We start from the raw sequence: 25,947 nt of genomic DNA, 5'->3' as shown, positions 1-25,947 counted from the left end.
ATTCACAATTCAAGAAAACAGTTATGAATACATTGGCTAGAAAAAATAGATGGAAATATATTATGAAACTCTACAGCAGTGGCGTGCGGTGATAAATCAGGCAGGGGAACAGGTCACCTGCACTTGCTCCCCCTCGCATGGGTGTCTTAATATAATACAATAGATCAAGTAAAATTCAACCCTTATTGAAATGTCAGAAGTGACAAACATGAGGCACGTTATAATTATATGACAATAATAATTTTAAAGCAAATGTGATATAATATAAAGAAAACATTAAAAATAAAATTGTTGATGCGCAACGAAGAAAAATTTGATAATATAAATTTATGAGTCATCAGAGAAAGAAAATAATATTTTGTTGTGACCTGTTTCATATCTTTATTCGTAGATTAAGTTGACGTTTTTTCATAGAGTTGAGTATTCTTGTAATTCAAACTTCCTCAATGCAATAATGGCACGCAGATGGTTGAGGTTTTTCATGACGTTCGCTAGATTAGTCAGGGTGGCTACTGTAGGACCAGAATAAAATTCAAGTATAATTCCCGGTTTTCAAGGCGAACTTTACAAAAATTCAAGCAGATGTTTTCTCTATTTCAAACTAAGGTTTTACCGTCTCTCACCACCCACACACATACACACAAACAAATTCTTATATTAACAATAGGCCTATATGGTTTGTGCGATTCCAATGAATCCAATAATTCTAATTCACTTGGACGGTACATATATATAATTTAAGGCGCAGAGTTTACATTTGTCATTTCACATAGCTACTCGGCAGTAGCGTGCCCGGGGGGGGGGGGTTGGTAGGGGTTATACCCCCCCCCCCCCTTTGGCCCAATATTCCTAAAAAAGAACGTCAATGGTAGGAAAATACGACAAAATAACAAAATGAGGGCCGACTACCAAGAAAAAGTATAGGTAACCCCTCCCTTACAAAAGTCCTGGGCACGCCACTGCTACTCGGGACTATAAATACATCTACAAACACAAGTCACAAATGTTACGGGAAATAGTAATCTACGAAAAATTGTTAATTCTATAAGAATTTTAAATTTACCTAATCAACTTCAAGATATATTATTTTGTAATAATCTTCCGTCCATCAGATGGATTGTTCCGCAAAGAACACTAACAAAGTAAACGGATTGGGAGAATTCTGTTTTATTTTCCACGCAGCTTTCTTTTTCTTCCTTGATAAAAATAAAATCTAAACTGTGAAAAACTTGTTTCAGGTCATTAATAAATATGTATAAATTCAATGGAATTGGGATTTTAAAAAGTTGCAATTTTTCATGTCTACGGAGAAAATTTCAAGCAGAATTCACGCACAATTCCCGGAGCCAATAATTCACGCATAATTCCCGGAATTCAAGAAATTCCCGGTGAGTAGCCACCCTGTTAGTAGAAGTTGTTAATGTGACAAAACCCGACCTGTTCCAGACTCCCTTCTCAGGATTAAACAAGGACAACAATATAATTTGCCACTGGAAGAATATCCAGTTAATCATTTTACAGAGTTTTAGTAACTCGTTTGAAAATGCCTTGTGTATGATTTAGTTTTAGTTTTTAATTCAGTTAGGATGTGTGTTGGTTTGTTGTATTTTCTGCAAAGTTCAATGAACTACAGGCTTTCGTACTCAGCCGGTCGATCATACAACACTCGCAACATTCGCTTTCTTGTCCTGCTGCTGCGTGCCTTGAAACTTTGGTCTTGGGGTCGGTGGAACAGGTGGATGTGAGCTGTTCCCTCGGAAGCTATTTCGCAGCGTTTAGCCAAGGCATTTAGCAGACGCTTAGACTGTAGAAGATTTTTTCAGTTCGTTATGAATGGTAGACGCAAGTTCTCAACGAGATAAGGAAGTTATGGACTTTCTACACTGAAAAGTATCACTTGTGATGCGATTAAACTTCAGCACATAGCAAAAACTGGAAGAAAAGTGAATCCGCAATATCTCTCTGAGGGAACAGCTAGAGTGTTCAGCTTCCGTGGTGCCGTGGGGATCGTTTGCTTTCGCGCGTGGTCGGAAATACTCGGCTTCAGACAGTAGAGGGCATGATGCTAAGAGACCATGGTAGAGCATGGGGGTGAGAACCATGATGCGTTGGGGGTAGGTGACGTCAACATACGTCCAGCCACGGTGAAAGATTTTCTTCAGTGTTACTTTTGGAAACGTTGATTTCGGGAGAAAGAAGTGTTCTTATTATGTTAATATAAATAATTTAAATAGCCCAAAAGTGCAGTAAGTAGGAGGGAACAGCCTGTTCCCTCTGTTCCATGGAGGGACCACCACTGCTCTACAGTATTGTTATTCTATGTATTGTATAAGAAATTGTACTATTCTATTACAATATGAACTCTGTAAATTGGTGTAAACCTGTTGAGTTCAATAATAATACCTAAATAAATAATTTCTGATAATGAAATGTTTGAATATATAACTAATTTAAGGCAACAATGGGATGTATTGAGTGTGTGCTCTAACAGTACCACAGTTGGTGCTCCATTTTTTCATGTTCTCTCCTGCATCTCTAACATCAACAAATAGATACACCAACATGTTCATGATCTTGTGACATGCGCACATGCTGGTGCAAAGTGAGGGCGAGTGTGTGTGTATTTAGAGGGTGTCTGGTCTGAGGCACATAATTTGAAGACAAACAAGTTTTATTGATGCCTGGCTGCTTGCCGCAGAGTCTCGTAGCGAATGTCAGGGAATGCTCTGTATGTTACATTATGAGATGATACCAGTTAAGGGTTAATAAAAGGAAAATTTTGTAATTTGACATTTCTCAGTGTGTGGAACCCCAATTTTATGTTCTCTGGTTTTACATTTTCCCATAGTATACATTCAATGTTCATGGTCCCAATAGAGCAAACAGATGAAATCAAAAACTTATAGTGAATCATCAAGTATTTGTGACAAGATACCAAAGTACGATGCTTTGATTATGTTGGGTGATTTCAATGCAAGAATTTGGAAAGCAAAAATAATGAAACTAAAGTAGGGAAACATACAATTCATGATAAAACTACTGAAAATTAGAAAAAAAACCTTATTTTAATTAGCACAATCAAAAGCACAAAACAATACATACAGGAACATGGAGAGTTACTGGACAAGATATAGTTAATCAAATGGATCACATAATGAATAAAAGGAGAGCCTCCTTTGTGACAGATGTCAAAACATACAAATGCCCTAATTGTGATATGTCAAGATACTTATTATCATTACCACTCCCTCCCTACTGCAAACTTACTTATTCCAAATATATCTTCCAGCAGGTCCTTCTCATCCTGAGACAGCTCTACATTTTCATTCCCTTCAATAATTTTGATTCTTTCATCAAGTTCTTCCAACAACATCATTGTACTAGTTGATGCACTCTGCACCTTCTGAAAAATATAATGCCACATCACCACTGTCTCTGCATTTTTAAGAATTCTGCTTTATTCAGATAATGATTAAAAATAACAATAAAAGTAGTTTGCTCTACAATGAGAGAATGAATTAAAATTCTTGGGTGTGTCTGCATTGGTGGCTATTTTGCACCCTTCAACACTAATTCTTTAATCTAAAACCCTTACCTTAAAATTTAAAAAAAAACAACATATAAAGAGCCTTTTCAGAAGGGTTAAAAGGGCACAGTTGCATATAGGGACCTGCACAGGGCACACACAGCAGCTTGGTGTAGGGGGTGGGTGAAGTGTTAAGGCATTGTTCCCTGAGGGCGAGGGAGAATGGATGATTTTCTTGGAGGGAGTTGGAGAAGTGTAGGTACGAGGGTAGTTTGAAAAGTTCTCGCAATTGAATAGAAAGAAACGACTTACAACAGTGATTTTTTTTTATTATTTTTCAATGTAGTCTCCCTGTACAGTGTCTCTCAAAAGTTTTAGGACAATGACATTTTAAACTAGGCAACCCAATTTACACAAGCCGTTGGTGGGTTGCGTGCAGAGTTAGGCTCAATTTCAGGGTTGCCACATGCACAATGGATATTTATAAAACACGCGAAAGAAATATAAACAAGTATTATTGTATAAAATTATTAAAAATATCACTATTATATCGCAAATGACAAAATTCTTTCTGAAAGAAAAAAAAATAGGTTTTCTAGTATTTCATCGTTGATGAGTCTACAGTAAGGAAAAGAGGTGAGAGGAAACGAAAGGTCACAAAGGAGAGGAGAAAGAGAAAGCGAAAGGAGAAGAGGAAAAGTAGAGGAGAGAAGAAAGATAGGATAGACGAGGAGAGGAGATGTAGTGAGGAGAATGGAAAAAGATTCGAGGAGAGATGAGGAAAAAAGAACAAAGAGGAGGAAAACGAGAGGAGAGGAGAGGAGAGGAGGAGACGAGAAGAGGGAAGTGGAGAGTAGAGTAAAGGAGACAAAAAGAGAAGAACGAAAAAAAGAAAGAATAGTGCAGTAGAGTCGGAAATCTAAGGCAGGAAAGGAGATAAGAGGAGTGCAGAAGAGTGGGATGGAGATAAGATGCGAGAAAAGTAGGGAAGGCGATATGAGATAAAAGCAGAACGGAAAGAGGGGAGAGAAGAAAGAGAAGGAACTGGAGAGAAGAGGTAGTTGCAGAAAATACCGTCTGAGCGTCAAGAATGGATGCATTTTTCAAATTATAGACATGAAACATTCAATAACATTTTGAAATGTATTGGAGAATATATTAGATTGGTGCGAAATGCCTTTTGGCTGAGTTCAGAGCAAATTAAAATCTTCCATGTAAGATCTTTGATTTTACCTGCGATTACACCATTAAAAAAATGAACGTAATTTTTAATATTTATAAGAATTATTCAATTTTTCTCCACTTCTCGGTTCGTTGAAATGGAGATTTTGTACTTCAATATTTTCCCCTCCCCCCATCGTTAATTCCAAATTGAATCATTCCGTTTCACACGTAGTGGACAATGAACACAATGGGATATGTCTAAAACTTACGAAAATTTTCTGCCAGCGGAAAGGTTTGAACCTAAGACCCTCAGATTGACAATCCTGAACGGTAACCACTACCCTACAACCTCTAGTTCCTTAAACCAGGTAGAAGAACCACTACACTACGCCTTTACTTTCGAATGAAACAATAATTTTTTTTAAGTATTCTGTCCCTCCAATATTGTAAATGTCGTTTGGTATACGTGTAGTTGAACTTTTACTTTAATTTTGATTTGCTTTCTTGTAGTATAACCGATATCTTCGAGATATAATTTTCGAAGTAATTAAAAACGAGAATATTGGTAGTTGTGAAAATGCGAGTTATTTCTTCTAACTTATTATTGTGATTAGACATTACTAATGGAAAATATCTAGAGGCTTGAATATTACAGGACGATGTTCTTTTCCTGTGATACTGTAACAGACAAGATGATTGTTTACTGATGCAAGTCTTGTGTCCAGAACAGTCTTATGAAATGTATTTGCTGTTGCGTAAGATAATATGGCATTCCAACGAAGATATTAAACCTAATGAAAGATATGTACGAAGGTTTCAGGTGCAAAATCCTACATGAAGGGCAGCTTACAGAATACATAGATGTTACAAATGGAGTGAGACAGGGCTGCATTCTATCTCCGACAATATTTCTGCTAGTCCTAGATCCAGTTATGAAGAAAACGATGGGTTGCAGGAAAAGAGGAATACAATGGGGACTCAAAGATAGACTAGAAGATCTAGATTTTGCGGATGACATCTGCTTATTATCTCAAAGACTTGGCGACATGAAGGAGAAACTAAAAAGACTACAGGAAGAAGCAAAGATAGCAGGACTCACTATTAATGTGAACAAGACTAAAGAAATGAGAGTCAATACAAGAGGAAAAGAAAAATTGAATGTTTGTCATGAGCTGGTTGAACAAGTAGAGTCATTTACATACTTAGGAAGTGTCATAACAAAAGAAGGAGGTTCAGATGAAGACATACAAAATAGAATCAAGAAAGCCAATGTGGCATTTAGACAACTGTATCCCATTTGGAAAACCTGCAATGTTTCTAGAAAGACAAAAATAAGGATTTTCAATACAAATGTAAAGTCAGTTTTACTGTATGCTTGTGAAACATGGAAAACCACACAAGCTAACACGAAAAGGATACAAACATTTATTAATCGCTGTCTCAGGCGTATCCTCAATATAAAATGGCCAGAAATAATATCAAATGAAGAATTATGGAGAGAAACTAAACAACAGCCAATTGCAACCCAAATAAAAAGAAGAAAATGGAGTTGGTTAGGACACACCTTAAGAAAACCAGCTGGAGCAATAGAGAAAGCAGCCTTAGACTGGAACCCCCAAGGAGCCCGGAAAAGAGGACGTCCGAAGAAGACATGGAAGAGAACAGTAGAAGAAGAAGCAGCCGAGAAAGGAAAAACATGGAGAGAGGTCAAGGAGTTGGCACGTCACAGAGCCAAATGGAGGCGTTTCACTGAAGCCCTATGCTCCTGATGGAGCAAAAGGAATTAAGTCAAAGTAAGTTAAGTCAAGATAACACGAAATAATTACACCGTTTGCGAACTACCAAATCTGTGCAACGTTATACGTAAACAGGCAGAAAATTTTATTCATAAAATCACTTCACATTTGACAGTGTTAGTCAAGAGAGACTCGTGGGACACTGTGTTAAGGTGCTGGACTAAATCCTTCTAATTTTTCTTCCTCGAAGAACAACAATTTCTAAGGAAGAGCAACAGTGATGATCTTTCTTATTTCTTTTAAATGCTTACACTTTCCTTTAATTGGGTTAAAAATAAATAAGAATATTGCTTGCATTTCTGTCATTGACGTAGACCAGAGAGAGAGAGAGACAGACAGACAGACAGATATTACAAAATAGTTCAAATAGTGCAAACGCCATTAAAAAGTCATGATAATTCTATGTTGCGTACTTGGAATTATTCATACAATAAAGAACATGTCTAATTGTGAGTTAACAAAAAAAAGAAAAACAATAATAAAGAGACATTTTCGCATCACGATTGCAGTTCGAAAAAGTCGGGACAGGGATTGAAAGTAACGCACTGTCCTGACTAAATCGGTGAATCGGACGTCTGGTAGCCTTGCATGAATGATTATAAAACTAAAACCACCCAATATTGCAGCTTGAAGACTTTTGCGCAAGAAACAGATTCATTTATACAGGAGAAAAATTGAAATTTTTACACATTTCAAAAATCGACGATGTTATTTTCGTATTTATTTATTTATAGGTTGACAGTTAAATATTTTAAGGTTCGAGGGGGAAGCATGGCCCACATGCCCCCTCCCCTGGGTACTGACTTTACGTAGACAGTGGAAGAGAAATTTTGGAGAACCTTTCTGTTAAATTTAGTATTTACATTGACCTTATGCTCAGATAGGTTAAACCGTTTATTGACAATCGTGAACTTTTCGTTTAATAGATAATATTTGGTTTTAAACGACGGGAGAACATTGCTCGAATTTCCTTTCTTGCTCTTTTGAGAGAATATATACTTCTACAATAGCAATCGCGTTCGGAAACCGTGAAAAAAAAATGACTTTGTTTTCAAAGGCAGACAAGCTTGGTAGTCTAGCTTGCTCGCGATCAAAGTGACTCACTCACGCTATTCAAGGCTGCTTCTTATCGCAAAACACTGTACTTCGATGCACAGTGTCTGCACCCAGCACGTTACAAGTGACCAGAGTCGAATTTTAAAGAGAATCTGAAGAATGGTAGATTTCATCAGAGGCAGCTAGGTAGGCACCAGCTCAACATGCAATAGTCACCTAAGAGTTTCAAGATCGTCCTCTACTTTGTGCGTGGCCTTCTTTATTTTTCTATTCATTATTAATCCTCATCATCGCGATTAGCCAAAGGTAAAACAAGAAAAGTCCTCCTCCGTGACCTCCGACTGCAGGACGGCATGGATTCGAGTCCGCCTATGCTCACTCTCTAGGTTCTCGGGCTGTGTATGGGACCGGTGGCAACCCACCATCGTGCAGAAATTGGGGAGCTACGAGTGAGTAGCGTAACCCGGTCTCGGAAATCTCCTATGGGGCATGTTCCTGGGTAAACAAAAAATAAACGATCAGACAATTTGATTAACGAAGGCGATAAAATAACCTCCGGTTGACCAAGTTGCCAATATATAAATAAATATAATACAGATTGTCTTCGAGCTTACATTGTTAAAAAAGAGCGGATACACGTATTACTATCCCAATAATTATTCAATACGGTTTTTTGTTTGTCAGGAATTATCACTTAAACTATTGCATGTTGAGCTGGTGCCTACCTAGCTGCCTCTGATGAAATCTACCATTCTTCAGATTCTCTTTAAAATTCGACTCTGGTCACTTGTAACGTGCTGGGTGCAGACACTGTGCATCGAAGTACAGTGTTTTGCGATAAGAAGCGGCCTTGAATAGCGTGAGTGAGTCACTTTGATCGCGAGCAAGCTAGACTACCAAGCTTGTCTGCCTTTGAAAACAAAGTCATTTTTTTTTCACGGTTTCCGAACGCGATTGCTATTGTAGAAGTATATATTCTCTCAAAAGAGCAAGAAAGGAAATTCGAGCAATGTTCTCCCGTCGTTTAAAACCAAATATTATCTATTAAACGAAAAGTTCACGATTGTCAATAAACGGTTTAACCTATCTGAGCATAAGGTCAATGTAAATACTAAATTTAACAGAAAGGTTCTCCAAAATTTCTCTTCCACTGTCTACGTAAAGTCAGTACCCAGGGGAGGGGGCATGTGGGCCATGCTTCCCCCTCGAACCCTAAAATATTTAACTGTCAACCTATAAATAAATAAATACGAAAATAACATCGTCGATTTTTGAAATGTGTAAAAATTTCAATTTTTCTCCTGTATAAATGAATCTGTTTCTTGCGCAAAAGTCTTCAAGCTGCAATATTGGGTGGTTTTAGTTTTATAATCATTCATGCAAGGCTACCAGACGTCCGATTCACCGATTTAGTCAGGACAGTGCGTTACTTTCAATCCCTGTCCCGACTTTTTCGAACTGCAATCGTGATGCGAAAATGTCTCTTTATTATTGTTTTTCTTTTTTTGTTAACTCACAATTAGACATGTTCTTTATTGTATGAATAATTCCAAGTACGCAACATAGAATTATCATGACTTTTTAATGGCGTTTGCACTATTTGAACTATTTTGTAATATCTGTCTGTCTGTCTGTCTCTCTCTCTCTGGTCTACGTCAATGACAGAAATGCAAGCAATATTCTTATTTATTTTTAACCCAATTAAAGGAAAGTGTAAGCATTTAAAAGAAATAAGAAAGATCATCACTGTTGCTCTTCCTTAGAAATTGTTGTTCTTCGAGGAAGAAAAATTAGAAGGATTTAGTCCAGCACCTTAACACAGTGTCCCACGAGTCTCTCTTGACTAACACTGTCAAATGTGAAGTGATTTTATGAATAAAATTTTCCGCCTGTTTACGTATAACGTTGCACAGATTTGATAGTTCGCAAACGGTGTAATTATTTCGTGTTATCTTACGCAACAGCAAATACATTTCATAAGACTGTTCTGGACATAAGACTTGCATCAGTAAACAATCATCTTGTCTGTTACAGTATCACAGGAAAAGAACATCGTCCTGTAATATTCAAGCCTCTAGATATTTTCCATTAGTAATGTCTAATCACAATAATAAGTTAGAAGAAATAACTCGCATTTTCACAACTACCAATATTCTCGTTTTTAATTACTTCGAAAATTATATCTCGAAGATATCGGTTATACTACAAGAAAGCAAATCAAAATTAAAGTAAAAGTTCAACTACACGTATACCAAACGACATTTACAATATTGGAGGGACAGAATACTTAAAAAAAATTATTGTTTCATTCGAAGGTAAAGGCGTAGTGTAGTGGTTCTTCTACCTGGTTTAAGGAACTAGAGGTTGTAGGGTAGTGGTTACCGTTCAGGATTGTCAATCTGAGGGTCGTAGGTTCAAACCCTTCCGCTGGCAGAAAATTTTCGTAAGTTTTAGACATATCCCATTGTGTTCATTGTCCACGCCGTGTGAAACGGAATGATTCAGTTTGGAATTAAAGATGGGGGGGGAGGGGAAAATATTGAAATACAAAATCTCCATTTCAACGAACCGAGAAGTGGAGAAAAATTGAGTAATTCTTATAAATATTAAAAATTACGTTCATTTTTTTAATGGTGTAATCGCAGGTAAAATCAAAGATCTTACATGGAAGATTTTAATTTGCTCTGAACTCAGCCAAAAGGCATTTCGCACCGATCTAATATATTCTCCAATACATTTCAAAATGTTATTGAATGTTTCATGTCTATAATTTGACCAATGCATCCATTCTTGACGCTCAGACGGTATTTTCTGCAACTACCTCTTCTCTCCAGTTCCTTCTCTTTCTTCTCTCCACTCTTTCCGTTCTGCTTTTATCTCATATCGCCTTCCCTACTTTTCTCACATCTTATCTCCATCCCACTCTTCTCCACTCCTCTTATCTCCTTTCCTGCCTTAGATTTCCGACTCTACTGCACTATTCTTTCTTTTTTCGTTCTTCTCTTTTTCTCTCCTTTACTCTACTCTCCACTTCCCTCTTCTCGTCTCCTCCTCTCCTCTCCTCTCCTCTCGTTTTCCTCCTCTTTGTTCTTTTTTCCTCATCTCTCCTCGAATCTTTTTCCATTCTCCTCACTACATCTCCTCTCCTCGTCTATCCTATCTTTCTTCTCTCCTCTACTTTTCCTCTTCTCCTTTCGCTTTCTCTTTCTCCTCTCCTTTGTGACCTTTCGTTTCCTCTCACCTCTTTTCCTTACTGTAGACTCATCAGCGATGAAATACTAGAAAACCTATTTTTTTTCTTTCAGAAAGAATTTTGTCATTTGCGATATAATAGTGATATTTTTAATAATTTTATACAATAATACTTGTTTATATTTCTTTCGCGTGTTTTATAAATATCCATTGTGCATGTGGCAACCCTGAAATTGAGCCTAACTCTGCACGCAACCCACCAACGGCTTGTGTAAATTGGGTTGCCTAGTTTAAAATGTCGTTGTCCTAAAACTTTTGAGAGACACTGTACACTAATGCACTTGGTCCAGCGATGTTCCAATGCCTTGATCCCATCTCGAAAATTAGATTCCTCCAGGCCTGTGAAATACGTGTCAACTTCGGCTATTAGTTCTTAATTTGAAGAGAATCTCCGTCCACCGAGGAAACTTTTGAGTTTGGGGAAAAGATGGAAGTCTGAGGGAGCCAAATCAGGCGAGTAAGGTGGATGTGGCAACAATTCGTAACCAAGTTCATGAATTTTTGCCATGGCAACGACACTTGTGTGAGGGCGCGCATTGTCCTGATGCAAGATGATTTTCTTTCTTGCCAAACCTGGCCTCTTTTCCCGTATCTTATGCTTTAGTTGGTCGAGGAGATTAGCGTAGTATTGTCCCGTAATTGTTTGACCAGTGGGAAGATAATCGATCAACAGAATCCCAAAACACTGACGCCATTACCTTTCTGGCCGACCATATTGCCTTTGCTTTCTTTGGTGGTGGTGAATCAACATGTTTCGACTGCTTTGACTGTTGTTTTGTCTCTGGGGTATAGTAGTGGACCCACGTTTCATCTGTCGTCACAAACCGGCGCAAAAAATCTGTTTGGTTTCTCTTAAAACGAGTCAAACATTGTTCGGAAATGTCCACTCTGATGCGTTTATGGTCCTGTGTTAAAAGTCGCGGCACCCATCTTGCAGATAATTTTCTCATATCCAATTCAACTGTTAAAATGTGATACGCCCGTTCGGATGACATTCCTATAGCTTCAGCAATTTCACACACTTTCAGTCGGCGATCCTCCATGACCAATTTATGCACTTTTTCAATAATTTCTGGGGTAGTAGCACATTTTGGGCGACCACTACGTGGATCATCTTCTAAGCTGTCCCTACCAAATTTAAACTCGTTTGTCCACTTTGTAACAGTTGAATATGAAGGAGCAGAGTCCCCCAGTGTGTTCAGAAAATCGGCATGAATTTCCTTTGCTTTCATACCTTTCTTTACGAAGTACTTAATCACTGCTCGAATCTCGATTTTTTCCATCTTCACAAAGCACTGCACGGGAACAACTACAAAGTGACGTCCGCACCACAGATCTCTACCCAGAACACTGACGTGCCACGTGTTTATTAATAAAGGATGGCCTATTACTATGCGGGAACCTCGTTGTCCTAGCACTGACATCTGGTGGTGATTCCCAGAACTTTTCAAACCACCCTCGTATTACATGTGAATACAACTAGACTAGATACGACTGGACTCTAAACTAAAAGAATAGGAATGCATGTTAAATACATGCTGATTTTAAAACATTAAAATACTATTGAATGTTGTTTGTAACAGTATGCATAACTAGTTAAAATATTAAAAAATAAAACTGATAACACTTGCAAATTATTTTTATTGTGCTTAAAGGAGATATTTTCCTTCAGTTTCCTAGGACTATCTCAAACCAAAAATATCAAAATGGCTAGTTGTGTTGGTATTTCTGTTATTTCACTTTCCTGCCACTTTTGACTAATTACAACAATGAGGGCGAGTACTGATTACATTGGATGAAATTGATAAAGGGACATTCACAAAGAACGCCCATGCTCTAGTTAGAATTCAAACCTGGGAATTCTGGAGGTAAAATTGAAAGCCAAACACCTCACGTGTTCGACCAGCAAGTTGACTCATGGCTGTATTTCCACACTATCTCCATCCTCATCTTTGGAACCCAATTTATCATTATGCTCAAAGGTAGGTTCGTCAATAAATAGTTGACTTCTAATTACACCGAGATTTCCCCTTCTTTCCTCTTTTACAACACTTTGTAAAAGTCTTAAAAGCCATTCCTCTTCTTTGTGATCCATTTTCAACAAGGAAACAAGCACAATTTACTATGTAAGGTCATTCCAACTAACAAAACACAACACTGAATTGTAAAGTGTAATGGAAAAAAATGACACATGCGAAGAGACGTGCACTGAGGAGTGGACCGTGTTGAAACTATCTGCTGATCACCAACTGATAAGGGAAGAGGGGTGCAATAACCACCTGGCCAGGTGGTGGAGGTGTCAATAAGGAGTACTGCAGGGGAGGTGGTATTCGGTTTCTAGATTCAGGAGATGGAAAGGAAATATTATATTATATTATATTATATTATTTCCATGTGATACATTTGATTTGAGCTTTATAATTATCCAAGAGCCAAAATATTCACTATTCTCTTTGTATTATTATTGTCTATATTATAATTCTTATTATCGCAATTTTTATTTAGTTATTATTGATCTGTAGCTCGTTTAATTGACTAATTTACAGACTATATGCATATTCAGCTCTTATTATAACTGTTCTCTTTATTCTAACGTTGTTTAAATCTTATAAAACTGATAATCTCATATTTCTGTCATTTATTTAGTTATTAAAATTATGAATGTAATTATTACTTAAATTTAACAATTGAAATATTAAAATGTGTACTTGTTTAAAACCCTATTTTGACTAACCACGCTAAATCATAGAGAATTTTAATTCTCATTTTCCTTACCGAATGTGTTTAACACATTTTATTCATAAAAAATACTAAAGTGTATTATCGACTTGCACTATTTATCCTTTGTAATTCACAAAAGATTATTTCCATCAGTTCTCTGCAGGCCTACAGAAACCTGAGGAAAATGTCTTGCACGCTGTTTACATTCATTCCCTTTGTTCACTATCCGTGAATACAACAATATTAATTATTATTATTTTTGCACGTTACTGTACTTGTTGTTCATTATTATGAAACCTCGATGACTACGATTTATAACTAATGATTTTAGTGTGGTAATAACTAGTATTACACTGCCGTGCAATTATTAAGGGCTAAACAATAATATTTCACATAATTTTAGTGTTTTTCATTTAAAAATATATTTGCAAGATGTAAAATTTATTTAGTGCATCAGAGTACTGAAAAGGAAGTTACGTACAGGGTAAAAGGTATGTTCTCACTCATTTTTAATTTGGTTTCTAGGAGGTGTACCGAATCTATGCAATGTAAGGTTATTTTCCTCAAAATCTAACTTAGCCTTTTGTCCCTTCAAGAAATCATTTCCTAATATAGTAACTTGATTAAAATCCTTGACGATTCTAAATGGATGGACAAATGTTTGGTTATGTATAGAAAATGGTAGTAACACAATTTCCTTAACCGTCAGTTGACTATTAGTGACCCCTCTAATCGCAGTATTTATATTAAATCGCTTGGCATTGACTGGTATGTTCTTATCTCCCGTTACCGAAATTTGACTTCCACTATCCAGGATGAACTGTCGAATTTCCCCATCTACTTTCACATTGATGTAAATCAAATCTTCAGAAGGAAAAGTAGAGACCGTTAGAGTTTTCCCCGAAGGTCCTACACCTAGGTCCCCGTCATTTGCAGGTCTTACTCATTGCTTCTGTTCTTACGAAAAGTAGAGTGATTTGTATTTACAACCTGATTAGTATGGTTATTTGGATCTTCGCGCCCCTGTTGTTGCTCCAAAAATGTGCACGGCGATGAAGATGAAAAGTGCGAATGCTGAAATCGAGGGTTACCGCCATTGCGCCATCGCCCCCTAGGCGAACGTTGTGACTGTGTGTCGAGATTATTATTGTGGTTGTTATGCCAAGTATTTCTATTCTGCCACTGTGTGTGGGTTCTAGTGTTACTATTATTATAATAGGTTCTCCTAGTCTTTCTATCTCTATGTTCATTTTCTCTAACTGTATATGAGAATGATGACTCAGTGAATGAATGTTTTTTCCGATATTCTGCAAGTGCATTTACTTTAGCCTCAAGATTCTGAAATTGCGAAACTAAATCTGACTCATGAGACTGGAGTCCCGTGTTCGACTGTAATTGATCAAGGTCTTGTTGTAGTGCATTTAATCTTTCCTCGATCTCCCGATTAGCCTGAGAATAACTTATGTCAACATGACCATTGACCGTGCGCTGCAACGGGATAGCTTGCTGAGTCGGCATGTATGCTCGACTCGATTCAGAACATGACAGAGCTTTCATTGCCTTACATTCAGTTTCTAGAATTTTACGTTTTTGCACAAGATATTTGAATTGTTCAACATTTTTCAGGTCTCCTAACATTTCATGCACTGAATCATATTCCCTGTTATAAACTTCTTTCATAAAGTTAGGTCGTAAACCCCCGCTTATTTGCTTAATTTGTTCACTAATGTCCATGGCAGGATCTAATTTTAATAACAATAACTGTTTTTCTCTTACATATTTTGAAACAGGTTCATTTTCCTGATGGAAGCGTAATCTGATTTGTTCTTCTAATTGAAAAGTGTCACCCGGTTCCGTAAATTCTTCCACAATTTTAGTTTTTAAAGTTACAAAATCTATATCCTGTGCTTCCTGAGTTCGACTCCAAGTGTTGAACCATTCCATTGCTGAATCAGCCAAAAATGCCGGTAGCATTTGCCTTTTCTTTGAGTCATTCCACTCATTAAGAATAGCTAAACTTTCAAATTTATCAATGAATTTTAATACATCCCCGTGAATGTTACCTTGAAAGTGGATAGTTTCGAGAATGTCGGGGTGGATAAATCTAGATTGCGCCATGATTCTATGATTAGCCTATGCGCAGGAAAAATGCTTGATTAGCTTCAAATTAGCACTAAGTTGCTTGTTTTCTTTTCTCATCCCCCCGTGGCTTTGACAGGACATTATCAGCAATCCAATTGTTTACTCTCCCGGAAATTTGATAAATTAGGTTCAACAATCGCGTAACAGAGTGACGACAGTACAGAACACATCTTTAAAATATTTAACCAACCTTTATGCAACATCCTAATATTAATTCTCATCTTTTCACAACCCAATCGCCGAATAACCTAGTTGAAACTCTACTCTTATTTATTTGTGCCTTACCGCGTAGCATATTGCTAGGCCTACCTTTTGCTTTCTTTTCTTGATATTTGGTAATAATTGATTATTAACACAACGTGAAGCGCTAACAAGTGAAAATTCCGGCGCCATATCGCACGTACGTAATTTGAAAAGCTAGAAGGCTCTATTATTTTCATCACATTTCGGGATGAAATAGATGAAAATTGCAGTATTTCAGGTACTGCAGTGTTTTCTCATCGCATTTGCAAAAAAATTGATGAGAAGCCCAAAGCACGTCCACCATGTAATGCAACTCCCATGCTGCGTTTGGGATCGAACCAAGAACCTCTAGATTGAATGGGGTGATGTAGTTATTTCTCATTCATCTCTCAGATGGTTATCACTCGCTTGGCCTAGATGTGATAAATGCAAGAGGTTACTTTTAAAGGAATGGCGATAGAAATTAACTTAGATTAGATATGGGTTTTATACTCTCCATGACTGAACCGATATGGATTGGTTAAGAAAGGATATTACTTATTTTCCTGTAGTTTACGGTTATTACAAGCATAAGAAAACAGTTTTTCTTTGTGACGTTTCAGGAGAACACACGCTCCTTTCATCAGACATTTATTTTCATTTTGACTAAAGATACAGTTATAACAATGGCTAGTAATTTTTTAAACAAAAAGAATCTGTTATATAATGGATGTTGTCAATGTTACATTGTTGTAATATAGCAACTTAATTGTGAAAAAAACAGTCTGTTTTTTTAAATTATGAATCCCAAATATCATCAGGTAATTCAAATTCATCATTGTTTTCACAAAGTCTCTTGATGTTTTCTGTTACATTAAATTTTAAAGATGGTGGCTTACTCCATTTGTGAAAAAGAAAACTCCATACTGGATCTATGTTACCATTTTCATTATTTAATTTATTCCAGTGTTCTTCTGCAATGAACGAAGCTTCCCAGACATTCAACTCTGTGTTTCCCGTTAATCTTTTTAAAACCCTTCTCTTTTTAATCAAATGCTTCTCTTCGATGATATGCGTTGACAAACCTGTTCTTGGGTTTAGATTTATGATGTCCAAATCGTGTTCGTGCCATCTTATTGTCATTTTCCTTGCTGTTTGTCCCACATAATCTTTTGAACATGAACAACTTATATTATATATTCCTGTGGTTTCCACATCTGGTAGAGAGTTTCTCATTTTGAATTCATTAAATGTACATTCCAAACTTCTTGGTGATTTAAAAACAATTTTGAAATTAAAACGTCTAAAAATTTTTGCAATTTTATGTGAGAATCCCTTGTGGAATGGAATGCACACAAATTTCTTTTCAACAGATTTTTCATCTTTGTCTGTATTTCTACTTTCCTTTAGTTTTCTTACAACTTGTTTTTTGATTTGGTTTATTCTGTTAGTGTGAAAGCCATTTTCTTTTGCTACGTTAAAGAGCCTTTCTTCTTCATTTTTGATATCCTCATTATTAGAACATAGTCTTTGTGCTCTCAGGAAAAAATTTAAAAATATGTTATCCATTGTTATACGCGAATGTTCTGATTTGGCATGGATGTATTTTTCCCCCGCTAATTTTTTCCTATGGACTGATGTTTGAATTGTTGAGTCAGTTGTCTTAATTTGCAGATCAAGGAAAGAAATTACATTGTTATTCATGGGTTCGCAAGTGAATTTTATGCGACGATGCGATTCATTTAACAATTTAAATACGTCCATGATGGTGTTCTCATCTTTAGCAATAATTAGCACATCATCTACATATCTGATGTAGAGTTTGATATCCGCACCTATCGCATTAACAATTGGAGATTCTATGTAATGAAGGAAAATGCTGGAGATGATTCCGGATACTGGGTTTCCCATTGATAGACCATTACTTTGCTGATAGATTTTGCCATCAAATATAAAGTAATTGTAATTTGCACATACAGTAAACCATCGAACCATTTCCCATGATTCTACTGGGTTAACCTTCATCTCAATAAGCCATCTGTGTAATGCATCTGTGGCACCTTCTATTGGGACACTGGGATATAAATTTTCAACATCAAAACTTGCAATACGATACTCATTATTCCAAACAATATTTTTTAGTTTCTGTTTCACTTCATATGCATTTTTAACACTGAATGGTGTTTGTTGTTTAATTATAGCAAGTCTTTGAACTAAATATTTGGATAGTTTGTATGCAGGATGTGTGAAAGTTGCAATGATGGGTCGTATTGGAGTTCCCGGTTTGTGAGTTTTTGGTAGTCCAAAGGCAATCGGCAGGGTTGAATTTTTGACAATGAGTTTTTTCTTTATTTCTCTTGGTATCGTGATACTGCTTTCAATTACTTTCTTTACCTCATTTATTATTTTAGTTATAGGGTTTCGAGAGGTTTCTGTGAAAACATCAAGAGACTTTGTGAAAACAATGATGAATTTGAATTACCTGATGATATTTGGGATTCATAATTTAAAAAAACAGACTGTTTTTTTCACAATTAAGTTGCTATATTACAACAATGTAACATTGACAACATCCATTATATAACAGATTCTTTTTGTTTAAAAAATTACTAGCCATTGTTATAACTGTATCTTTAGTCAAAATGAAAATAAATGTCTGATGAAAGGAGCGTGTGTTCTCCTGAAACGTCACAAAGAAAAACTGTTTTCTTATGCTTGTAATAACCGTAAACTACAGGAAAATAATTCTATAATGCAAGCAATGCGTACATACAATAAAAACTAGGATATTACTTGCCTTACAAATATATGAAGATTGTTCCTACACTTGTCCTCTCAACTATCACTTGTCTGACCTCCCTGTCAGACATCGAATCTATCACACACCATCGTCCAATAATCGTTCTCCACTTTGCTCCTCTCTCACAATCCGCAGACCTTACTCTCTCTCCTATTCTTGCCAACTGATCACACCTCCTGACAATTCCAACACTCATGCCATATACGCCTTCCAAGTCAATCACCCGACCTTTGCCTGATTACTTATTCAGCATTCCTTTCTCTGATACCTGCTATGCTAAGACTTTATACTTCCTACCCAATACCTTGGGATGGGAAATGAGGAAAAGGGTGTTGATCTAGACTTATTAACACAAATAACAAAATTCCAATGCTGTGCCATACCTTGTGTGAACATTTATAAATTACTATGAAAATGCTAATTAAAAAAGGACTAATAAGTATTAGAATAATAAAATATTTGGGTAAGCTTATAATAAATCAGTTCTGTCACATTTATGTGAGAATTCATAAAGAAACCAATGAAATATTTGTTAAATTTATCGAAACTATTACTTCTATTTTCCCTTGTTTTATGAGAAATGTTTTGTTGTCAATAGAAAAATGAGTATACCTTAAAATTGAATTTATTTAGTGACATGCCTAAAGGTGCTAATTTGTGATCTTTAAAACATCGTAACAATTAGTCACGGTGCCTATTTGTGACGGTTCACTGCTGGTCCAAATACATGTAATAATACGTATCAATTAATCTGTCTTGCAAGTTGTTTAAAAAAGAATACTTAAAATAAATCTCATTATTGTAATTAACCTAAGTACATAAATGCGTTTATGGTAAAGTTTTATCTATTTAGGCTAAAATATCCATAACGTTGTGAACAATAAATTCTATTGTTAAATAAAATATCTAACGGCTATATCCTTAAATAAAACTTGTCCCTTGAAAATTTAATGAATGAACGCCACTGGTTCAGAAAAATATGCATAGTCTCAAGTTTTCGATGACTATCCCAATGCTAAGTTCTAAACGTGCTGAAAGTACTCGGGAGAGCTTCAGCGTGGAGAAAGGAATGTGTTGACTACATGTATTCGAAATTCTTGCAAGGTTGCGTTTCGTATTACGAGCAGAAACTTTCAGCCGCTTCGAAGCTGGTAGCGAGGAAAAAATACTACTTGAGGAGGGAAAGGAAGAAGAAAAATAGAGCGCTAGGATTTGCTGAAGCGTCGTATGACGCGTAAATGTTGACGTTACTATAACTTACTACGGACAAGATTTAGTAAACTAGGCTGGGCGAAACTGAATGCCAAGAACCTTGAAATGCAAACGTGGCAAAAAGGTGGGAGGGGATTAACGGGCATACAACGAGCGGTTGCAAGTCTTGAATGCTTCCCCGTGCTTGCGCAAAACAACAACTCGGAAAAATGCAAGCGAAAATACAAGCTAATAAATTTTACGTGGAAATACAATCGGGGTTCAGTAATAATTTCTTACAAGGCACAATATATCTGCTGAGTTTATTTAACTAATATAATTCATTTATCCCTTATATGTAAGCACTATTTATGGACTTATCATATTTTAAAATTACTACAAAATTATCTAATTTAATCTCAAATGTTATCTTTATTTATAATTGCTTAAAAGATCAGTCAAACTGGTGATGAACAATAACACTAATTCACTCTTGACTACCTAAATTAAATAATAATTATTACTTATGCGATATTTAAATGCATTTGAATACTAACATCACTAAAATTGGAGAACGTAATCATTTTCTCTATTCATTCTAAAATATGCTTAGCATATTATTGTAGCAAAGCTTAAAACTAAAACCTTTAGTGGTTTAACCATAAACATTCTGCGATAGCAAAATGGATTTCCAAGAATTGGTCCGGATCCAATATCCAAAGGAAAATACTTATTTGGGCGCAATAAAATCTTATCATCTATGTATACATATTTACATAAAAATAAATATTCTCAATAACTTTGCGCTAAATACAAAACTTTGCTAGTATGAAGGTTTGCCTTCTTCTATTAAAAAAAACTATAATTTTAGTGATGTGATGACTATACTAGTATAAATTATACCGCTTAAAAATATTATTGCATATTATAACATTTAAATAAATTAATAAACTAATGTCTTTAAAAAAAAACTTTTTTTTTATGCACACTTGAGTCGTGTAGAACCTGTTTAATATTAGTGAATGCCGTAACTTGAAATATAATTGCGATGTTTATATTTTAAGGTTTAAAATATAACACAAAGTTTAAATATTTAAAATTTAAAGCTATAAAAAAACTGAACAGGGATATTAAGCTATGAATACAATAGCTGAGGAGAAAAAAAATATAAATAATCCACAAAAAAAAATCTGTTAACATGTGAGAAACGTCCGCGCCGTGTATACTGCTCTCTTAATCCTTTTCTAGCTATCCTATTAAGTTGGCTTGCCTAACTGAGGTGTTCTAAGCATAAATATATATCATATGTATCATGTGTATAATCTCTTTGACGTCACTAAGGCCTATTTATGAATGCCACTAAAACACCTATTATTCCTAAACTAGAAGTTTTAATTAATCAAGCGGTTTATATTCTATACGATTGGTAGCGCCACTCTTACTACATTACGCTTAGCGCAGTAGCGGACATAATTGCTACACTTTCCTAGAAATATAATTGGCGTTTCATCTCTTCACATGTTGACATGTATTTGATAATAAATAATTTATTGCATAATTAGGGTAACATAAGGCAATGTGATTAACTCGTGAATTCCTCGACTATCTCCTTAATCTAAGCTCCCTTCATAAGGTGCTAGGAGACTTCAGTCATATTGAATGTAAATGAGTCGACCACAGGACCTTGTTCGTTCCCAAAACTATTTTTATTAAAATTTCATATCCTCGTATCATTTAAATTTACAAGTTACGGTCAGTTTAAACAAAATTTAAATTAAACTTTTAAGAACTTTAATTAATAAACAACAACAAAAAACTTTTGACTTAGCATACTCGCTGCTGGACTCAGTAAATAAATACATAGTGCAAATGAGTCGGAGTCAAGACTAAATTATTTTCCTCTTTAGCAATAATCTTATTATCCATCTTTTAATTAAAAATTTAATTAATCAAATACATAAAAGTAAAACAGAATCACTGTCTAATTTCTAATGTCATTATTCGAAATTAAGTTAAATCCTGGAAATGGTGAAAATTTTCCAGATGGTTGATCTTTCATAGCCAGGGTACGGGGTTCGCGAGCAATTCACCGCGCTACCAGGAACAAATTTGTACGACCACATTTTTGAAGGAATGGGCCTCCCTAAAATCCACCATCAAACCTTCCGCCTCGCGGAATGATGGATGCCCCTGATACCACTTCGCCAGCCCGACGCGGATAACCACAATGGAACTAGGGTGCAGGGCTTTTTGCTGCTCGCCCGTGGCTACCGAGGACAACATCCTACCTTCTTTTCCTCTGCATTTTTACATTTTGCGGGTGGCTAATTCATCCTCCAATTGGAACTCAACATTTATCATAACAAAAATAATTTTCCCTGACTTCTAACATTACCAAAAAAAAAAAACGCGTGCCGCCTTATGAATTCTCTATTTTAAATGCGTACATAAACAGTTAATGATTTTAACATTTTCATCATGATTAAGCGTAACTATATTTTGAAAAAAATTCTATGGCTGAAATCCTGGTACTAGATTCTTAATTTTCATTTATTTCAGATTGAAATGAATGAAAATTCCAGCACCTCCATCCACGTAACGAACTGTTGATGAACCTATCCTTTCAATTTTCATTTACTTCCTGGTGAAGTAAATGAAAATCCCAGCAAATCCACCACGTAACGAACTGTTGTTCGTTGGGATCTTACCAGAATCCTAACCATTATGCTTGGGTGATGTAGCTTCGTTATTCATTCATCCTCACTGGTGAGCACTCGCCCTTTGGCAGATAACTCGATGGTAATGGCGAGAGGTTACTTATCACACTTGAAATGGCACAACACTAAGAACTTGGATTTTATGTCTTCCAGTTTAGATCAACATGGTTAGAGAAGGATATTACCTGTCTATTCGATGCTGAAGAAATCCTCGGAGAAAACTCCTAGAAATGCTCTATCCAGACTCGCTCAAGCTCCCCGATCTTTCTCCTTCCTCATACCAATGCAAAGCCCAAGTTGCCCGTTACACTCTAACTTATTCTTTCTTCCACCACCTGGTTATTGCTCTCCGATACCCGTTGATCAGCAACTTCCTTTCAATCAACCAGGAAGATTGATTTGATACTGACTTAGCATTCCTTGAATGCTTCAGAGAGTAACGGCCGACGAAGGAGGTTATTACTTTTGGCTTGCTACTTTTCTGTAATCAGGGGAATCTGTTACGATATGGATGCAAAACTTGGTCCCTTACATTGAAAGAGGAACATAAATTGAGAGTATTTGAAAATAACTAGCATATTTGTAGGTTTCGGTGCGTATTACTCACAATTCCAGAATATAAAAAGGACGTTAAAAATTAAAATTAAAAACTGCACTTACGTATGCGAGTATGTTTTTCCTATTTTCCTTTCTTTAGAACTACGTTTCGGAGACTAACTATCCCCTTCTTCAGGTTCGTATGAAAAAACTAGGTACTTAACATAGTACCACGTCGAAATATAATAAAAGGATAGTGACAAGGGTTGGTGTGGATACATTTAAGATATTATATTCCCCCTCTAGACGTATTTAAAAAACTAGTCATTCTCTAAAAACTTGCACAATTACCCTATTCCCATGTTAAGAATGTAGCAAAAATGCTGGTAAAAAGAATAAAGAAAATAAATGAGAACACCCAAAATAGCATTAGAAATGCCGTGGAAGTCAAAGAATTTATTGAAAAACTGAAAATTGATGATGAAGATGTAATAAGTATAAGTAATAAGAGGCATGCATATTTCGTTTTTGACGAAAACACATGTGAAATAACACATTCTAATGTTAATTTTTCATGTTTCTGAAAGGTGTGAGGTGCATTTTCCTACTCTATTCTGTCACGAAATGATGCGAAATGAACTGCAAAATGCGAAATAGACTCTTAAGCACGAAATGTACTGTTTATATACCGACGCGACACTTTCTGAAGTCTGAAGTATCCTGTGAGTTATGTAATTCACGGAAAATTGTTTAATTCTGCTGTAAATATTTGAGAAGCAAATATCCTGGCATTAGAAATATCCTGGAAATGATTTAATGTGCTATGAAAAGGGATATGTTTATTTTGTGCAATAGTGCAGTTGGGATTATATTCACATTTTTTAAAACCAAAATGTCATTTTATATGGCGCTTTTTCACCGCTATAACAGTGAAATTTCATTTTATTTACCGCTTTTGAAGCCGAAATTGACTCTGTTTTTGTACCGAAATTTTGCTTTGTTATTTACCAAAAATGTGCGCCTCTAGTAATAAGTAGTTTCGATGTTATTAACCTATACCCAAGTGTACCGAGAGGGAAGGCGGGAGACTGTTTAGAGAGGTGGCTATTAGAAAAAGGAATAGACATCCTAACAGCCTGGGAGTATGTACGATGGTATAACCTTGTAACTTCTTCTACGTCAACGATAAAATTTATAAACAAAGAAGGTTTGGCGATGGGAAACCCCATTTCGGGTATAGCAGCGAGCATTTTTATGCATTTCATAGAGAAGGCAGCTTTGGAAAGAACGAGAATAGGTATTAAATATTACAGGAGATATGTAGATGATATTTTGATTATAGGAAATGGTGTAGCACTGAACAAGTTCTTTGAAGAATTAGAAAAACAAGACGACAGAATTAACTTCACTAGGGAAAACTTAGTTAACGGAAAAATCAATTCTCTGGACCTTAGTATCTTGAAAGAAGGGAATAGGATTAGGACAGGAGTGCACCATAAACCCCTGTCGAGGAATCTATATATTAATAAGGAATCGGCGCACCCCGGAAAAACAAATAAAAATGTATTCCTAAACTTTTTTATCAGAGCTGGTAGACTATGCAATGGGAGAAAAGAAAAGGAAAAAGAAATTCAGTGGATAAGAAAAACAGGATTGAAAAATGGGTACACAAATAGAGAAATGGATCGGATTGCGGGAAGAGCACAGAAAATCATCATGAAAGAAACCAAACGAGAGAAAGAAGATCAAAAAGAGAAAGGAAAAATCGAAAATGTAAAGGTAAATTACGTTGGTATCCCTTACCATCAAATTGTATCCAAAAAAATCGGAAAAATAACAAGAGATTTTGGGATCATTTGTGGGATGAAAGCCCCAAAGAATGTGGAAAAATACTTTACAGATTATAAGAAAGAAAAAACGACGAAGGAAATACCGGAAATACAGAAAGGAGTATATCGAATAGAATGTCAATGTGGGAAGGAATATATAGAACAGACTGGTTGAAATATGGGTAAAAGATGGAGTGAACATGAAAAAGATATAAAAGAAAAAGTTCCCAAAACAGGTCTCTCGGAACACGTTTTGGAAAGCGGACATAGAATTGTAAAAAAGGAAATCATTACAAAGGAAAAGATAAAGTTAGGAAGATATGTGTATGAAACAGCGAATATTTGTAGAAGGGGGAAAAATAATCTTAACAGGGATGAAGGAAATTTAGAAGAAGGGTGGATCAATTTCCTCAAAAAATGGGATAAAACCCGGAAGATTGAACCCAATATTGGTTTCCACGTCACTCCAAGCTGCTCGAGAAGAACGAGAATTTGTTGGATTTGTGATGCGATAGTGAAAGGGAAATATGAAAATAAAGGGGAGAGGGAAACGTTCATGGAAGAGTGACCTTCACATGGATTAGGAAACACCATTAAATAAGAAAAGCCGAACCTGCAAGTTGTACATAGTGATACATACAGGTTTTTAGTCTTTTAACATTCTTAACATGGGAATAGGGTAATTGTGCAAGTTTTTAGAGAACGACAAGTTTTTTAAATACGTCTAGAGGGAGGATATAATATCTTAAATGTATCCACACCAACACTTGTCCACAATCCTTTTATTATATTTCGACGTGGTACCATGTTAAGTACCTAGTTTTTTATACGAATCTGAAGAAGGGGATAGTTAGTCCCCGAAACGTAGTTCTAAAGAAAGGAAAATAGGAACAACATACTCGTATAAGTTAAGTACAGTTTTTAACGTTAATTTTTTAACGTGTTTTTTATATTTGAAAATAAGATCCTTAGGAAAATATTTGGACCTAAAAGG

General features: G+C 35.9%; 1 protein-coding gene across 1 annotated transcript in view; it reads right to left on the bottom strand.

The window, feature by feature from the left end:
• Positions 1-25,947, bottom strand: part of LOC145992467 (uncharacterized) — a 47,178-nt gene that overhangs the window by 6,794 nt on the left and 14,437 nt on the right. The window contains exon 2 of the mRNA XM_083128849.1: positions 3,268-3,403. Within this exon, the coding sequence (XP_082984975.1) occupies positions 3,268-3,403 (136 nt within the window). The remainder of the gene's footprint in view (positions 1-3,267; positions 3,404-25,947) is intronic.

This window comes from Lepisma saccharinum, chromosome 9 (genome assembly GCF_977018435.1).
Source record: "Lepisma saccharinum chromosome 9, izLepSacc3.1, whole genome shotgun sequence".
NCBI lineage: Eukaryota > Metazoa > Arthropoda > Insecta > Zygentoma > Lepismatidae > Lepisma > Lepisma saccharinum.
This window is presented reverse-complemented; position numbering and strand designations above follow the sequence as displayed.